At 37.7% G+C, this 14,646-nt stretch overlaps 1 protein-coding gene across 1 annotated transcript in view; it reads right to left on the reverse strand.

The window, feature by feature from the left end:
- Nucleotides 1–14,646, reverse strand: part of COL19A1 (collagen, type XIX, alpha 1) — a 339,364-nt gene that overhangs the window by 116,620 nt on the left and 208,098 nt on the right. Inside the window, exon 16 of the mRNA XM_011957047.1 lies at nucleotides 139–192. Within this exon, the coding sequence (XP_011812437.1) occupies nucleotides 139–192 (54 nt within the window). The remainder of the gene's footprint in view (nucleotides 1–138; nucleotides 193–14,646) is intronic.

The following is a 14,646-nucleotide window of genomic DNA, read 5'->3' on the forward strand; positions in this document are numbered from 1 at the left end:
TATTTGTTTGAGTTCTTTGTAGATTCTGGATATTAGCCCTTTGTCAGATGAGTAGATTGCAAAAATTTTCTCCCATTCTGTAGGTTGCCTGTTCAAGAGTGACTTTTTAAAGGGACAGTCATCGTATTGTTTACTCACAGGTGGTCCTGGGGGTCCTGGTTTTCCTGGAGGTCCTGTTTTCCCTCGTCTTCCCTTGAAACCAAAGAAGAACAGATGATAAATACTGTGACTCCATTACATTTTAATATCAAACAAAATTAAATGGGAATATTGAAGACATTAAAAATGAACAGAAAGTTAAGAAACAATTCCAATTCCTCATGACTTTTAAACATCAATTAATTTTAAAAGTTGTGGGCCAATTTTTAAGAACCATAATGAGAAGTATAGTACCTGAAATGAATAAATCTTAACTGTTATCAGCAGTCCTTTAAATGCTATCTACCTTGGTTCTTTAGCAAAGTAATATAAAGTATATGAAAGATGGTCTAAGATGGGTATTTTATCTGATGATTCTGTGGTTTTGGATGCAGTAACAAGTACATCTGTCATCTTAAGTTGGTGTTCTCCAAGAGGGGCCTGAATGGTAATTTTGTATGAGTTATTTGAGGGTGAGATTGGGTGTTAAACATGCATATTCCTGGACTTCATCCTAGACTTCATGGTTTAGAATCTCTGGGGTGGGAGCCACGAATCTGCATTTTTATGCTCACTAAAATTTGAAAAGCACTGCCCTAAGCCCTATTGTAATTACATATACTGTATGAAGCACATTAGCTCTTTTCTTCCCTGAAGGTGGTTAAGTTGTTTTGATTTTTTTTATTTTTATTTTTATTTTTATTTTTTTTCTGAGACGGAGTCTCACTCTGTCGCCCGGGCTGGAGCGCAGTGGCCGGATCTCAGCTCACTGCAAGCTCCGCCTCCCGGGTTCCCGCCATTCTCCTGCCTCAGCCTCCCGAGTAGCTGGGACTACAGGCGCCCGCCACCTCGCCCGGCTAGTTTTTTTGTATTTTTTAGTAGAGACGGGGTTTCACCGTGTTAGCCAGGATGGTCTCGATCTCCTGACCTCGTGATCCGCCCGTCTTGGCCTCCCAAAGTGCTGGGATTACAGGCTTGAGCCACCGCGCCCGGCCAAGTTGTTTTTATAAGTGAACTAAAATGTATAATTCTTGTATGTTAATCTTCATTATTACAACCGAATATTAACTCTCAAGTTCACAACTAGCTAAATTCCAATCGCAAGATGTTGTGCTAACATCTCTTGTACCTGTGAATCTAATAACATTTAAAAAGCATTTCATTAGATATTATAAAATTATTTTCTTAAACTTTTTTAATTTTTAAATTTTTAACAGAGGGAAGTAAGCTTAGGTATTGAAAGCATACATTGTGAATGAGAAGCATTTTATGAGCATATGTTTTCTAAATATGGTCACTCTATTTCATTGTTACTAATAATTCTATTTGATTATCATATTGGTAAACTGTCAGTACATATTAAGGCTTATTGATACTTATAAAGTAAAAATATTAGGTTGATCTTTTCCATGCTTTTTTGGGGAAGAGTTATAAATGTAGGCACAGAAAGGCCCATTTTATTCGCCAATTTTCTTGCTCTGAAAATGTCAGGCAAAGTTGCCTGATTCCTCTGATTTTCGTCTAGTCCTGGAGTGGGATAGGAGGTCTAAATGCCAGTTGAAACAGGAGAGTAAGCTTTCAGAGATCAACAAGCAAACACAATGTTGTGATTGGATGAGAAACGTGTCCATTGTTTGTGAAGGGAAATTAAGGTGATAACATCAAACACTTCATATGAAAACAGCATCCTTGTCTATAAATAGCCCTAGTTAACATCTACAGAACAGATTTAAAAATTTTTTTAAATTAAAAACATAGGCTGGGCACGGTGGCTCATGCCTGTAATCCCAGCACTTTGGGAGGCTGAGGCAGGCAGATCACCTGAGGTCAGGAGTTTGAGACCAGCCTGGCCAACATGGAGAAACCTTGGTTCTACTAAAATTAGCTAGGCATGGTGGTGTGTGCCTGTAATCCCAGCTACTTGGGAGGCTGAGGTAAGAGAATTGCTTAAACCTGGGAGGCGGAGTTTGCAGTGAGCTGAGATCACGCCACTGCACTCCAGCCTGGGAGACAGAGACAGTCTCAGAAAAAAAAAAAAAAAAATTAAAAACATAAATATAATTATTAATAGTAGTGTTTTTCTCTTCTCTTTCATTTTACAGATCTAAACCATACAGTTCTTTTGGAGGATTGTAAGATTGAAATGAACATATAATTTAATATTCTGTATACTTAAAACACGTTATATACATGTATGCCATGTTCTAGTCTTGCAGTTTACATTTTCTGAAAATCAATATATTTGGTATTTTAGTAAATATAAGTAAATTAGCCTCTGAGGACTAATCAATGATAAAAAGTTTACTTAGAAGGTGGAAGCACTGTAGTTTATTAATTCACAAGAATACAAAGAAACTAAATAAATGGTATCTAAGAAAGTGATTGGCTCTTTCTTTAAGCATACATTCGGTTGAGGTAAGTTAAAACCATAGGATCAACTTTAGTTTACATTCCCCATTCTTCAAAGGAGACATGTGTATTGATTTGAGCAGGAAGCGGGGAAAATGAGGCTATTGATTAACTTTTATCACAGAGTTAATGTTGAAACAAACCAAATGTCAGATATTGTAACATAACATTGGCACGTGTTAAGATGAGGAGTAAAAAGCATCCAAGATTCAGGATATGGTGAGGGCAAGCATCCAGATTCCTGTGTATCACTGCTGACTTCAGCCAGTCTTACCATTGTCAGAGCGTCAGAGTGTCAGTGTGTATGCTGGAAGAGGGCAGAGAGAAGGCTGATTTTCCTGAGTGGACATGCAGGTAAAATATTTTTGAGGGTTGTTAAGTAATTGGAACATATTGTGTGCACACAACTTTAGCCAGCACATATTTTCACATTAAACCTGGTTTCTAGGCTTGAACTTTCCGAAATCAGATTTGAACAATTTTTAAAGATGTGCTATACAAAGCAATGCAGTTACCTTTTTGTTAGGCTTACCACCAAATACATACAGGTTGATTATCATCTGTCCAAAAGTGGCTGGAACCAGAAGTGTTTTGGAATTTTTTTTATTTTGCAATATTTGCATATACATAATGAGATATCTTGGGGATGGGCCCCAAGTCTAAACATAAAATTCGTTTATGTTTCATATATACCTCATCTATATAGTCTGAAGGTAATTTTATGCACTATTTTAAATAATTTTTTGCATAAAACAAAATTGTGACTGTGTTTTGACTGCAACCTGTCATGTGAGGCCAGGTGTAGAATTTTCCACTTGTGGTGTCATGTTGTTGCTCAAAAAGTTTTGGATTCTGGAGCATTTCAGATTTCGAATTTTCAGATTAGGGATGCTCAATCTGTACTAGAAACAAGATTTACCTTGGGAGAAACTCTTGACACTAAAGTCTCAAGTATAAGTGACTTGTGGAGGACAGAAGAGAGGGGTGGATGGATGAGAAATGTGGGTGCAAGCTTTATAGCATAAGAGAGTTATGGGTCCTGGCGGGGCACAATTTCTTTTTTTCTCAATTTTTTTTTTTAGAGACAGGGTCTCACTATGTTGCCCAGGCTGTCTTGAACTCCTGGACTGGAGTGATTCTCCAGCTCTGGCCTCCTCCCAGAGTGTCAGGATTACAGGTGTGAGAAATGGCACCTTTCTTAGGGGCCACAATTTCTATCAACATAATAGTCCATGCCTACTCCCAGACATCACTGTTCTTCTTTCCGAGGAGCCCTAGGAATTAACTCCCTGGTCTTGTTTCCCTTCTTCAAGGCCCCAAGCTGCACCAAATACAGCCGCACAGTCTCCTGTTCCTCTGAAGGATCATCTGTCTTCCACTTAAAAGCATTAGGGAAAGGCAAAGCCTACCTAAGAGCTAACAACACTCTTTGGTCTTGGCCACAGAAGCAAGGTACTGAAGGGAACGTCATTGTCTGAAAAGTGTCGCAATAAGATGCACACATTGTGCCACCACTGTGGCTCTAAGGCCTACCACCTTCAGAAGTCACCCTGTGGCAAATGTGGCACCCTGCTAAGCACAAGAGGAAGTAGAACTGAAGCGCCAAGGCTTAAAGATGAAATACTACCAGGACCGGTCGAGCGAGGCACCTGAACGTTGTATACCGCAGATTCAGGCATGGATTCTGAGGAGGAAAAATGTCTAAACCCAAGGGGGCAGCTGTGGTAGCATCCAGTTTATCTTAAGAATTTCAATGATTAGTCACACAATAAATGTTCCGGTTTTTAAAAAAGGAGCTAACAGTAGATTTTTGGTAGGGTGAATTTTACTACTTAAGCTAGTACATTTTGGGGGAATATTTTATGAATAATTATGCCAAGAAAACAGGCATAAACCACAACTCCCTTCCTAGAACTAAAATCAGATTCCACCACTTTTCAGAGGAAAGTCTAATCTGTGAATCTTTGCTCATAGGAAAGAAAGACATAAAGTGTCTCCAATTCTTCCTGTGGTGCAAGAAATCAATGATGAACCATTATGTATACAAGGTATCCTAATTAGTGGACAGAATACCTCACACGAAGCATTCTTTGTGTGGATGAGGATACCTGGGGCCAGGGCCTGCGGAGGTTGATAGCAGGCCCAGGAAGAAGGCTCCCGACGCCAATGGGAGGAATGTTTGCACGTTTGCTTTCACTTCTATCTCTGGCTGTTTTGGTCCATTCATTAAAGGGCTCTGTCTAGACCCAAAAGTGAGACAAAAGGTGGGGACTTGGGTGTGGGTGGAGGGAAAATCCTGGAGATAAGTCAGGTATCTGCTGAGCTGGAAGAGGTCTTCCTGGTTAGGGTGGCTATTCTCAGGTGGCCATTTGTTCAGAAGCAACTCTGATAAATTAGTGTTTGGGTGAACTTTCAGATGGATAGAGATCTAGTGTTTTAGCTTATTATAACTGGGCTAATCCAGCATTTTCCTGAAAACTGTGGTATAAAGTGCAAAACACAGATTTACTCTATCAAGTTGCCCTGGAAACCTGAAAGTGCTCAATATGTCAGTTTTCTGTTTGGCAACTGTGTGGAAATTATTAGACAACACTTTAGATATCTGCCTAATGATCTAAACCTAGTACTGCTCAAACGTGACCATGCATGAATGTCACCTGGAGGGCTGTTTAAAATAGATTGCTGTGCCTCACTCGCAGAATTTTTTTTTTTTTTTTTTTTTTTTTTTTTTTTTTTGTGACGGAGTCTCGCTTTTTAAGGTAAAAGTTCTCTCACACTGCAAGTCATCCTGGAAGCATCAAGTTTAAAAAAGAACTTTTTTAAGCTCTTTTTTTTTGAGACAGGATCCATGCTGGTCTCAAACAATCCTCCTCAGGATCAAGAGGTGGAAGTAACCCAAATGTCCATCAGTGGATGAATGGATAAACAAAATGAGGTACATACATATAATGGAATATTTTCAGCCTTAAAAAGGAAGATAATCCTGGCCCATCAACCTCAAGGACATTATACCAAGTGAAATAAATCAGTCATAGGAAACCTCAGGAGGATCATTTGAGCCCAGGAGTTCAAGACCAGCATGGATCCTGTCTCAATAAAAAAGAGCTTAAAAAAGTTCTTTTTTAAACTTGATGCTTCCAGGATGACTTGCAGTGTGAGAGAACTTTTACCTTAAATTACACTTTTGATTTATAAACACCTGGCCCTCTTAGGAGCACTAAGAAGGGAAGAATGCAAATAATGGACTATTGGTACTTATTTGACAGATGGTTTTTGTTGTTGATGAGGATGATGATCATGAAGATGAAGTTAGAGTAGTAATTGGACTTAAAGGATGGTATGCAGACCCCAAACCCACTAATGAAACATGTATTTAAGTACTCTCTCTAAACTGTCAGGTCATGATAACACAGCTAGCCCCTCTCCTGAGTAGCTGGGATTACAGGAGTGTGCTACCTGCTTGGCTATTCAGAGTTCTGGATTCAGTAGGTTTGGGGTGAGAGCTGAGAATCTGCATTTCTACCAAGTTTGCAGTAATGCTGATGCTGCTGGTCTGGGGACCATGTTATGAGAACCACTACTCTAAAACTAAAGCTCTTATTTCATATTTAAAGTCAGGCAATCTTGTAGAGCACTTTATATCTTGTAAGTCTATATCTTGCAGCTCAGAATAAAAGAATTCAATTTGTTTTGTGATTATGTGGAACTTTGAGAATAAAATGCTCATTGTCAAGTTCAAGAGCACCTGGACTGGAAAATCTCTTGCCCCATTTTTTCTCTTATAGAATCTTTTTGTGCTAAGATTTCATTGATGTAAAATGGTACTTACACTTTGCAACAACTTTGTTAAAGGAATAAAAAGATCACTTGTAAAATTCCTACTGCATACACCCAGTAGGATGGCTACTAACAACAAATCTGAAAGCAAGCATTGGCGAGGACATGGGGAAACTGGAACACTTGTGCAAGGTTGATGGGATTGTAAAATTGTAATCCTAGCACTTTGGGAGGCTGAAGAGGGTGGATTGCTTGAGGCCAGAAGTTTGAGACCAGCCTGGGCACCATGGCAAAACCCCATTTCTAAAAAAAAAAAAAAAAATACAAAAATTAGCTGGGCATGGCGTCATATGGCATATGCCTGTAGTCCCAACTACTGAGGAGGCTGAGGTGGGAGGATCACTACGACCCAGGAGGCGGAGGGTGCAGTGAGCCGAGATGGCACCACTGCACTCATGCCTGGGTGACAGAGTGAGACCCCGTCTCAAAAAAAAAAAAAAAAATAGAGTTACAATATGATCTAGCAATCCCATTCCTGGTTATATACTCCAATTGGAAACAGTTTTAAGAAGAGATATTTACACACCCATGTTCATAGCAGTATTATTCTCAATAGACAAGAGGTGGAACTAACCCAAATGTCAACCAACAGATGAATGGATAAATAAAATGTTGTACAAACATATAATGGAATATTTTTAGCCTGAAAAGGGAAGAAAATCCTGTCACATGCAACAACATGGAGGAAACTTGAGGACATTATACTAAGTGAAATAAGCCAGTCACAGAAAACCAAATACTCTATGATTCCAATTATATGAAGTATCTAAAGAAGCCAAATTCATAGGACAGAAAATAGAATGGGGATTACCAGTGATTGAAGAAAAGGAAGAGGAAAAAAAAAAAAGGAGTTGTTTAAGGTTTATAGAGTTTCAGTTTTGCACAATGAAAATGTTCTGGAAATCCGTTTCACAACAACGTGAATATACTTGACACTAGTGAACTGTATACTTAAAAGTGGTAAGGATGGTAAATTTTATGTTATATATTTTTTACCACAACTTAAAAGAAAACAACTATTTTTACCAAAATGTCCAGTACATGGTAGTTCTAATAAGTATTAGTTCCTTTCCTCACTGCCTTTCCACTACCCTCTCTCCAATTCTCCATTTTTTATATAAAAATGTTGGATAATGTCTCTAAGAAAACCTCCAAAATATGTCGTGTGCATCCTTTAGAAAAGTGTAATCACCTTTTAACCATGGATATGAGTTTGTTTAAAAATCTAAAATAACAATCAAGATACCCATTAGAGGTAGAAATTTAAAAAAATGTGGCTTATTCATAAAATGGAAAAGTATATATTTGACAGCAAAGAAAATGAATGAAATTGAACTACGTGCAACAACATAAATGTTTCTTATATGGCCGGCGCGGTGGCTCAAGCCTGTAATCCCAGCACTTTGGGAGGCCGAGACGGGCGGATCACAAGGTCAGGAGATCGGACCATCCTGGCTAACCCGGTGAAACCCCGTCTCTACTAAATAAACAAAAAACTAGCCAGGCGAGGTGGCGGGTGCCTGTAGTCCCAGCTACTCGGGAGGCTGAGGCAGGAGAACCCGTGAGGCGGAGCTTGCAGTGAGCTGAGATCTGGCCACTGCACTCCAGCCTGGGTGACAGAGCGAGACTCCGTCTCAAAAAAAAAATGTTTCTTATAAACATAATGTTGATCAAATCACACAAAGAACGTTAGGTGAAACTAATCTATCCTATTAGAGGTCATAATGGGTTACCCACCTGGGAGTGGAAAGTGAAAGAAAGCATGAGAGGAGTTTCTTACGGTTATGATGTTCTGCTGCTTGAACTACGTGGTGGTTGCATAAGTATGTTCATTTTACGAAAAAGCATCAAGCTGTACCCTTATGACATACACATTTTTCTGAATGTACATTAAATTTCAATGTAACTTTAAAAAATGAAACCAGGAGATTCCCACAATGGAATGATTTTATTTGCATGATCTAAACCTTGATTCCACTGCATTTTCTGTGCACAAGGACACAGAGGGTCACTATTAATAGCAAGAAAAAAAGAGACAAGGCTATTTAAATAAATGACATCTACAAATTTTCAACAGTAAAAATAACCTAATGCTTCCAGGATGACTTGCATTGCGAGAAAACATGTATCTTAAATTAGACACTTGATTTATAAACATTTGACCCTCTTAGGAGCATTAAGAAGGGAAGAATGCAAATAATGGACTATTGGTATTCATTTGACAGATGGTTTTTGTTGTTGATGAGGATGATGATGAAGATGAGGTTACAGTATTAATTGGACTTAAAGGATGGCACACAGGCCCCAAACCCACAAAATGAAACATATGTCTAAGTACTCTCTCTAAACTGTCAGGTCACGGTAATTCAGCTGACTCCTCTCAAACATTCCCGTTTCCATAAGTGTATCTTGCACACTCTTAGGCATCAGCTCGGCCTGAACAAGGTATCAAGGAAATGTCAAGAAAGAGGAGACAGGGCCTTGACTGGCACACACAACTGTGAATGAGGTGTTAATTACACAGGAAAACATTACAGACTATCTGGGAAGTTAGTTTTCTTTTTTTACTTTGTGAGCGGAAATAAGATTTATGTCTGATGTAAAGAATTACATTTTGAACTCAAGGATATGTGTAAAAATGAGAATGGAATACTTACAAGAGGAGTGCATAATATTTTAAGTACATTTTATTTCTTACTAGATTTTAAAAATGTATCTATGACAGTAACAACACTAGTCATAAAGGTCTCATTACTTCAGGGATCGGACAAGTGACTCTCGTAAGGACATGAGAAGAAAATGCAATTCAGCATGAACAAATGACTTGAAATAGGTTCAGAGCTAAGGAAAGATGCACATCATTGAGGTTGGGATCTTAACATTTTAAAATTATTTAATTCCACTATTTGCTCATCTCTCTGCCCCTTTCCTTTTTATTCCCCCTTGGATGGACTCTATCTGTAACTAATGTGGCTTTTCAAAACAAGTTAGAGGTTGTGACATCATTATCTAAACCTCTTGAGCTACAGTTCAGTAAATGATAATCTGAATAAATGATTTGTTAAAACATTAAAACAGGATTAACATTTCCTTGATGTGGGTATCCTGGTCATTCACAATTTAGGTTATTTTGCTGTTATAATTTTTGAGCTTCTCTTCTTCTCACTACCAAGTCAGATTCTGTAAATGTCCCATTTACTTGTTGCTTTTCCCTTTGGAATGTGAATCTTCCTAGTTCTTTTCTGCTTGCCTGATTTCTGCTTGCCCTCACGTCTCTCTACCCTGATTCTGAGGCCAATCCAACCCTTCCATTTAGATTTGTTGGAATGCCTAACTGCCTTGCCAAACCACTGACTCTCTAAGGCCCGAATTCTGACTCTGTTTTCTAGGTCTATCATTGCCAATATTTGCCTAGCCACTTGATGCATCTCAGTATCATGGGTGGGGCAGTGGTAGGGTATGACTAAACAATTTCCTGAATATACTGCGATGTATTTTAACATCTTTGTGCCACATGAAGCTGGTGGAAGTTGGAAGTTCATTGTGAAAACTTTCTTTCCTCCATATTTGGATGTTCACAAGCAGCTCACTCCCAGACTGGATAAGGGGAATTTGGCCTTTATATACGCTGCCTTCCTGTCTGACAATTATGCTGCCAGGCTTCCACATCTCTAAAACATTCCACTTTCACAATACCTCACGAATTAAGACTTTTCTCCTTCACTTTTATTATGGGAACTGTTATATTTGTAAGTTTAGAGTCGACAAAATTGACATGCAGAGGGACAAATAATGCATATAAAATGATAAGTCTTATTTAATAGAAATGTTAAAATAAAAACAATGTAGTGAAGTTCATCTACAAATTTCAGACAGGTCAGAGGCTAGGCCAGTGAAACAGGAACAAGCTCAGCATTACCAGTGACCAATGGAACAAATAATCATTAGTAATATTTTATATCTTGATTTCAATTAAGGTAAAGTGACAGGACATAGTTTTGGATTTCTAGTTACATAATCTAAAAGACATACTCAAGGGGTAGAATTTTAGAGCTATATTTTCAATGTCCAGGATTGAATTGACTAGTACAAAATAAGTTCACAGAACTACATCAATAACTGTCTGACAAATGAAGAGAATTCTAGAGGATCAGTGAGATGGAACTATAAAGATCACCCAATTTTGAAATGGAAAAATTTTCCTTATGCAATTCTCAACTAATTGAAGTGAATTTAATGGATTAAATTGCATTTGGATACTTAAGTGCTGATTTCAGGAAAAAACCCTATCAAAAAGATGTGAGTAAATTTTATCTGGCAGAAATTTCCTGTCTGTTTTACCTGCTGTGTTGAGGAAAACAGATTAAGATGATTAAGACCTAGATTTGCCTTCATGGTAGAAGAGAAGGGACAATTATTCACAACAGGTATTTAGACAGACTTGTTCATTTGGTTATAGATGATCTCAGCACTTCCAGTTTCCCTTTGGAGTGGAGGGATCACGGGGATAGGAGGAAAATGTGGGTAGAAAAAGTCATCTACACAACTTCAGCAACAACCTGGGACATTATACCCCCTGAAAAGTCCTCAAACAGGGATAGCTTTCCCTGGATGTACCTGCAGTAACCTGTCTTAGACGTGTGTGTGCTCTTTGGTTCTCTTCTCTTCTGATACTTATCCTCAACCTTTAGATCAAGTGTATTCAGAAGGCATTTTCCAGCTCACCACTTCTTTTTCGTGCATGATAGATTTAAATATTGGGAAAATGTATTGATGACCTTTAAAAACTGAACACTTAGGACATACTATTGTACAAAACTGAGAGTATTTTTCTTTATTTGAATACTACTTTTCGCTTCCTTAAACTTAACATCCAATGTCATTTGAAGCTGTAACTGGGTAAAAGTAATTCAAAGTCCGTCCATTACATTCTACCTTCTCTCAGCTCCCATCAGATTCAACATTTCCCAAAACAAGGTTAAGGTTTCCTGGGAAAGCTGGTGACCCAGTTGGTCCTGCCAACAGCAATTTTTGGTCAGTTGCCAGATTCTCTTTATGTTCTTTGACTTTTTCTCTGTTCACCTCTAGGGAAGTATCCTATAGGCAGAAACCCTAAATACATCTTGTTCCCCCGATTCTTGCTACATCTAGTACATATGCATTTACATTTACAAAACTCACATAACCAGTTCAGCTTTCTCAACTAATAAATTTTCCATTATGACTTTTAAACTCTTTATTTGCTCACCTGCTGGCTTTTCACTGTGTTTGTATAGGATATTTTCCCCGCTTTCAGTGGGCATGTGCCCAGAATTGTTCATAAATTAATTCAAGAAGCATTTATGAAGTCCCTATTGTGGGTTAGATGCTTTACTATGCTCTGGAAATACCTTGAATTCTGTCTCCATAGAGCTTGTATACCAGTGGGGACAATAATAGTAACAGATGCCAAATATCATTCAAAGAAACTTACACATATTGTTCATTTAATCCTCAAAATATATTTGAGGTATTCCCATTTTAAGGAAGAGGCAAATTAGTGACAACATAACTTGCCCAACATTATGGGACTAGGAAATAGCAGAGTTAAAACTTGAATCCAGGCAACTTGGCTGTATCATCTGTGACCATTACCACTATGCTATACTTATTGCATCTCTAAGAACTAAACAAATAAAGATATGAATTTTGGATAGTCATAGGAAATATAGAAAAATAAAGCAGGTTAAGGGAACGCAGAGTTATACAGGAAGGTGTGCTCTTTTAGATAGAAAAATCAGAGAAGGCCTCAGCAGAAACCTGAACCAAGTGAGTCCACGGATCATGCAAGGTCTGAGAAAGAGCATCCAGTAGAGGGAACAGCAAGAACAAATTCTTCAAGGAAAAGCAAGAAACACAGGTTGCTAGAGAAGAGCAAGCATGTGGTTGGGTGGCAGGCAGGCCACATTAGGCTGGGCCTTGTAGATTATGGTGAGCGCTCTGAGTTTCATTACTGTGATTGTGATGGGAAGCCATTAGGAGTTTTGTCTTAAAAAGGTCATATTATATAGGTTGGTATAAGCACCTGCTTAGGTAGAGAATAGCCCAGAAGGTAAAATTGGCACCAAATTCATCATTTAATACAGAAGCTCAATAGAACTAATTTTAGGTTATCTGTTTTAGATTGCTTATAACACTTTCTTACATGTGTGTAGAGTTGATTATATGTACAGTCATCTCTTGGTATCTGTGAGAGATTTGTTCCAGATCCCCACTGTCCAATACCAAAATCCATAGCCATTCAAGTCTCTTATATAAAATGGTATAGAATCTGCATACACCCTCTCATATACATTAAATCACCATTTGGTTACTTACAACATCTATAATGAAAATGCCATGTAAATAGTTGTTCTATTGTAATGTTTGGGGAATGATGACCAAAAACAGTCTGTACATGTTCAGTAAGATGTAACCACATTTTCTTTTCAAATATTTTCAATCCATACTTGGTTGAATACTTGGTTGAATCTGCAGATGTGAAACCCACAGATACAAACAGCTGACCATAAAACATTTCCATTTCCAAGTGCAAATCGTTTTTTTTTTGTTTTTTTTTTTTGAGATAGAGTCTTGCTCTGTCACCCAGGCTGAAGTGCAGTGGTGCGATCACTGCAGCCTCAACCTCCTGGGCTTAAGTATTCTCCTGCCTCAGTCTCCCAAGTAGCTGGGACTACAGGTATGTGTCACCATACCTAGCAAATTTTTAATTTTTTGGTAGAGATGGGTGTCTCTAGGTTGCCCAGGCTACAAAATATTTTTAACCTTACATTAACATTTTATGTTACTGAATATAATATCTATTATTCTCTGATATTTACCCAGCCCATTGTTTTTGACTGGGAAAAAAAGACATACAGTATAAGGAAGTGAGATCTATTTCATCCTTCATTATAAACTATAGTTTTTAAAACAGAGAAGGCTGCATTGTGTAAGTAATCCTACAAGACTTACAAAAGGATATTAATAATTTAATGAACTTGTACTCAAGGGAGAAAAGTGTTCTTGAAACATGTCAGGATGAATTTTCAAGGGAAAGGCCTAATTAGCAGTGTCTGAAGCATATGTCATCACATTTAGAAAACACGAACTGGTCCCTGTGGACAGAATGGCAAGTTGGATTTTGAAGAATTAACTACTCTAGTTAATATGTATGATTAACGAGCAATATGTCAGTTGGCTGGCCTAACTCAAGTGAAAGACCTTGTAGGAGAAACAAGGATGTTTAAACTCATCCACAGAAATATGCAAATTTAGTTTATTGTCTCATTTATATTATGATCAACCAATAACTTAGAGATCTTGTGGGAAATAATGCTATAGTTTGGGCTCTTTTAAAATATAGAATCAAAGCTACGAAGATGCCCTAAAAAATACATGCCTAACAGTCCCACTGACTTTGCAAATGAGAGCCTTGAGGGGTTAATGAAAGAAGAAAAGCCCTTATCTTGGATCATGGCTGACAAACCAACAACTGAGGAAAAAAGTATACATTTAAGTAAGGTTATATCTATCTTTTTCTTACACATAATAAAGTATTTTTACCAGATGATTATTTGGAAAAAGTCAAATTGAAGAAACATGATTTAAATCCATTCAAAAGAGAAAACACATGTAGGCAAAATCTATTTGATGTCAAGATCTCCAGAGGCAAAGAGAAAAAGCCAGTCACTTGTCTATGGGATTCTAAACATAAAATTACATGGCAATATTCACACGATCATTTAGATGTTTGAGCTCCTAAAGACAAACTCTTAATTTAAATCTTTCAAAATCAACAATAACTAAAACTACAGGAGCTAATGTTGGAAACAATCAAAGTTACAGATTTGTTTACTACTTTAATGAGAAATCAACTGCCACTTAGGAACACAAAAGAGTGGGAAAAATAAAGCTGGTCTTGTATCAATGATAAGCATTTGTACATTTATTAAGTGTTTACTATATCCTGGATATTGGAGAGTAAAGAGAAAATTATATACAGATCTTGCCGTTGAGGAGCTCATAGTCTGGTACTGGAATATTTCTCTTCTTTCCTCAATATAAGTTTTGTTCTGCACACACAAAAAAAGGCTATTTAAAGAGATCCACAAAAGAGAATAGTAGTTCACCAGTATTTCCAAGAATTATAAGTCTGCATTAAACGTGGACAGAGTGGCTTTGGACAATTGGAGTAGCAATATTTCTATTTTGGCATACTTTGAATATTTGTTGCCCATAGTC

Source organism: Colobus angolensis, unplaced genomic scaffold (genome assembly GCF_000951035.1).
Source record: "Colobus angolensis palliatus isolate OR3802 unplaced genomic scaffold, Cang.pa_1.0 Scaffold431, whole genome shotgun sequence".
NCBI lineage: Eukaryota > Metazoa > Chordata > Mammalia > Primates > Cercopithecidae > Colobus > Colobus angolensis.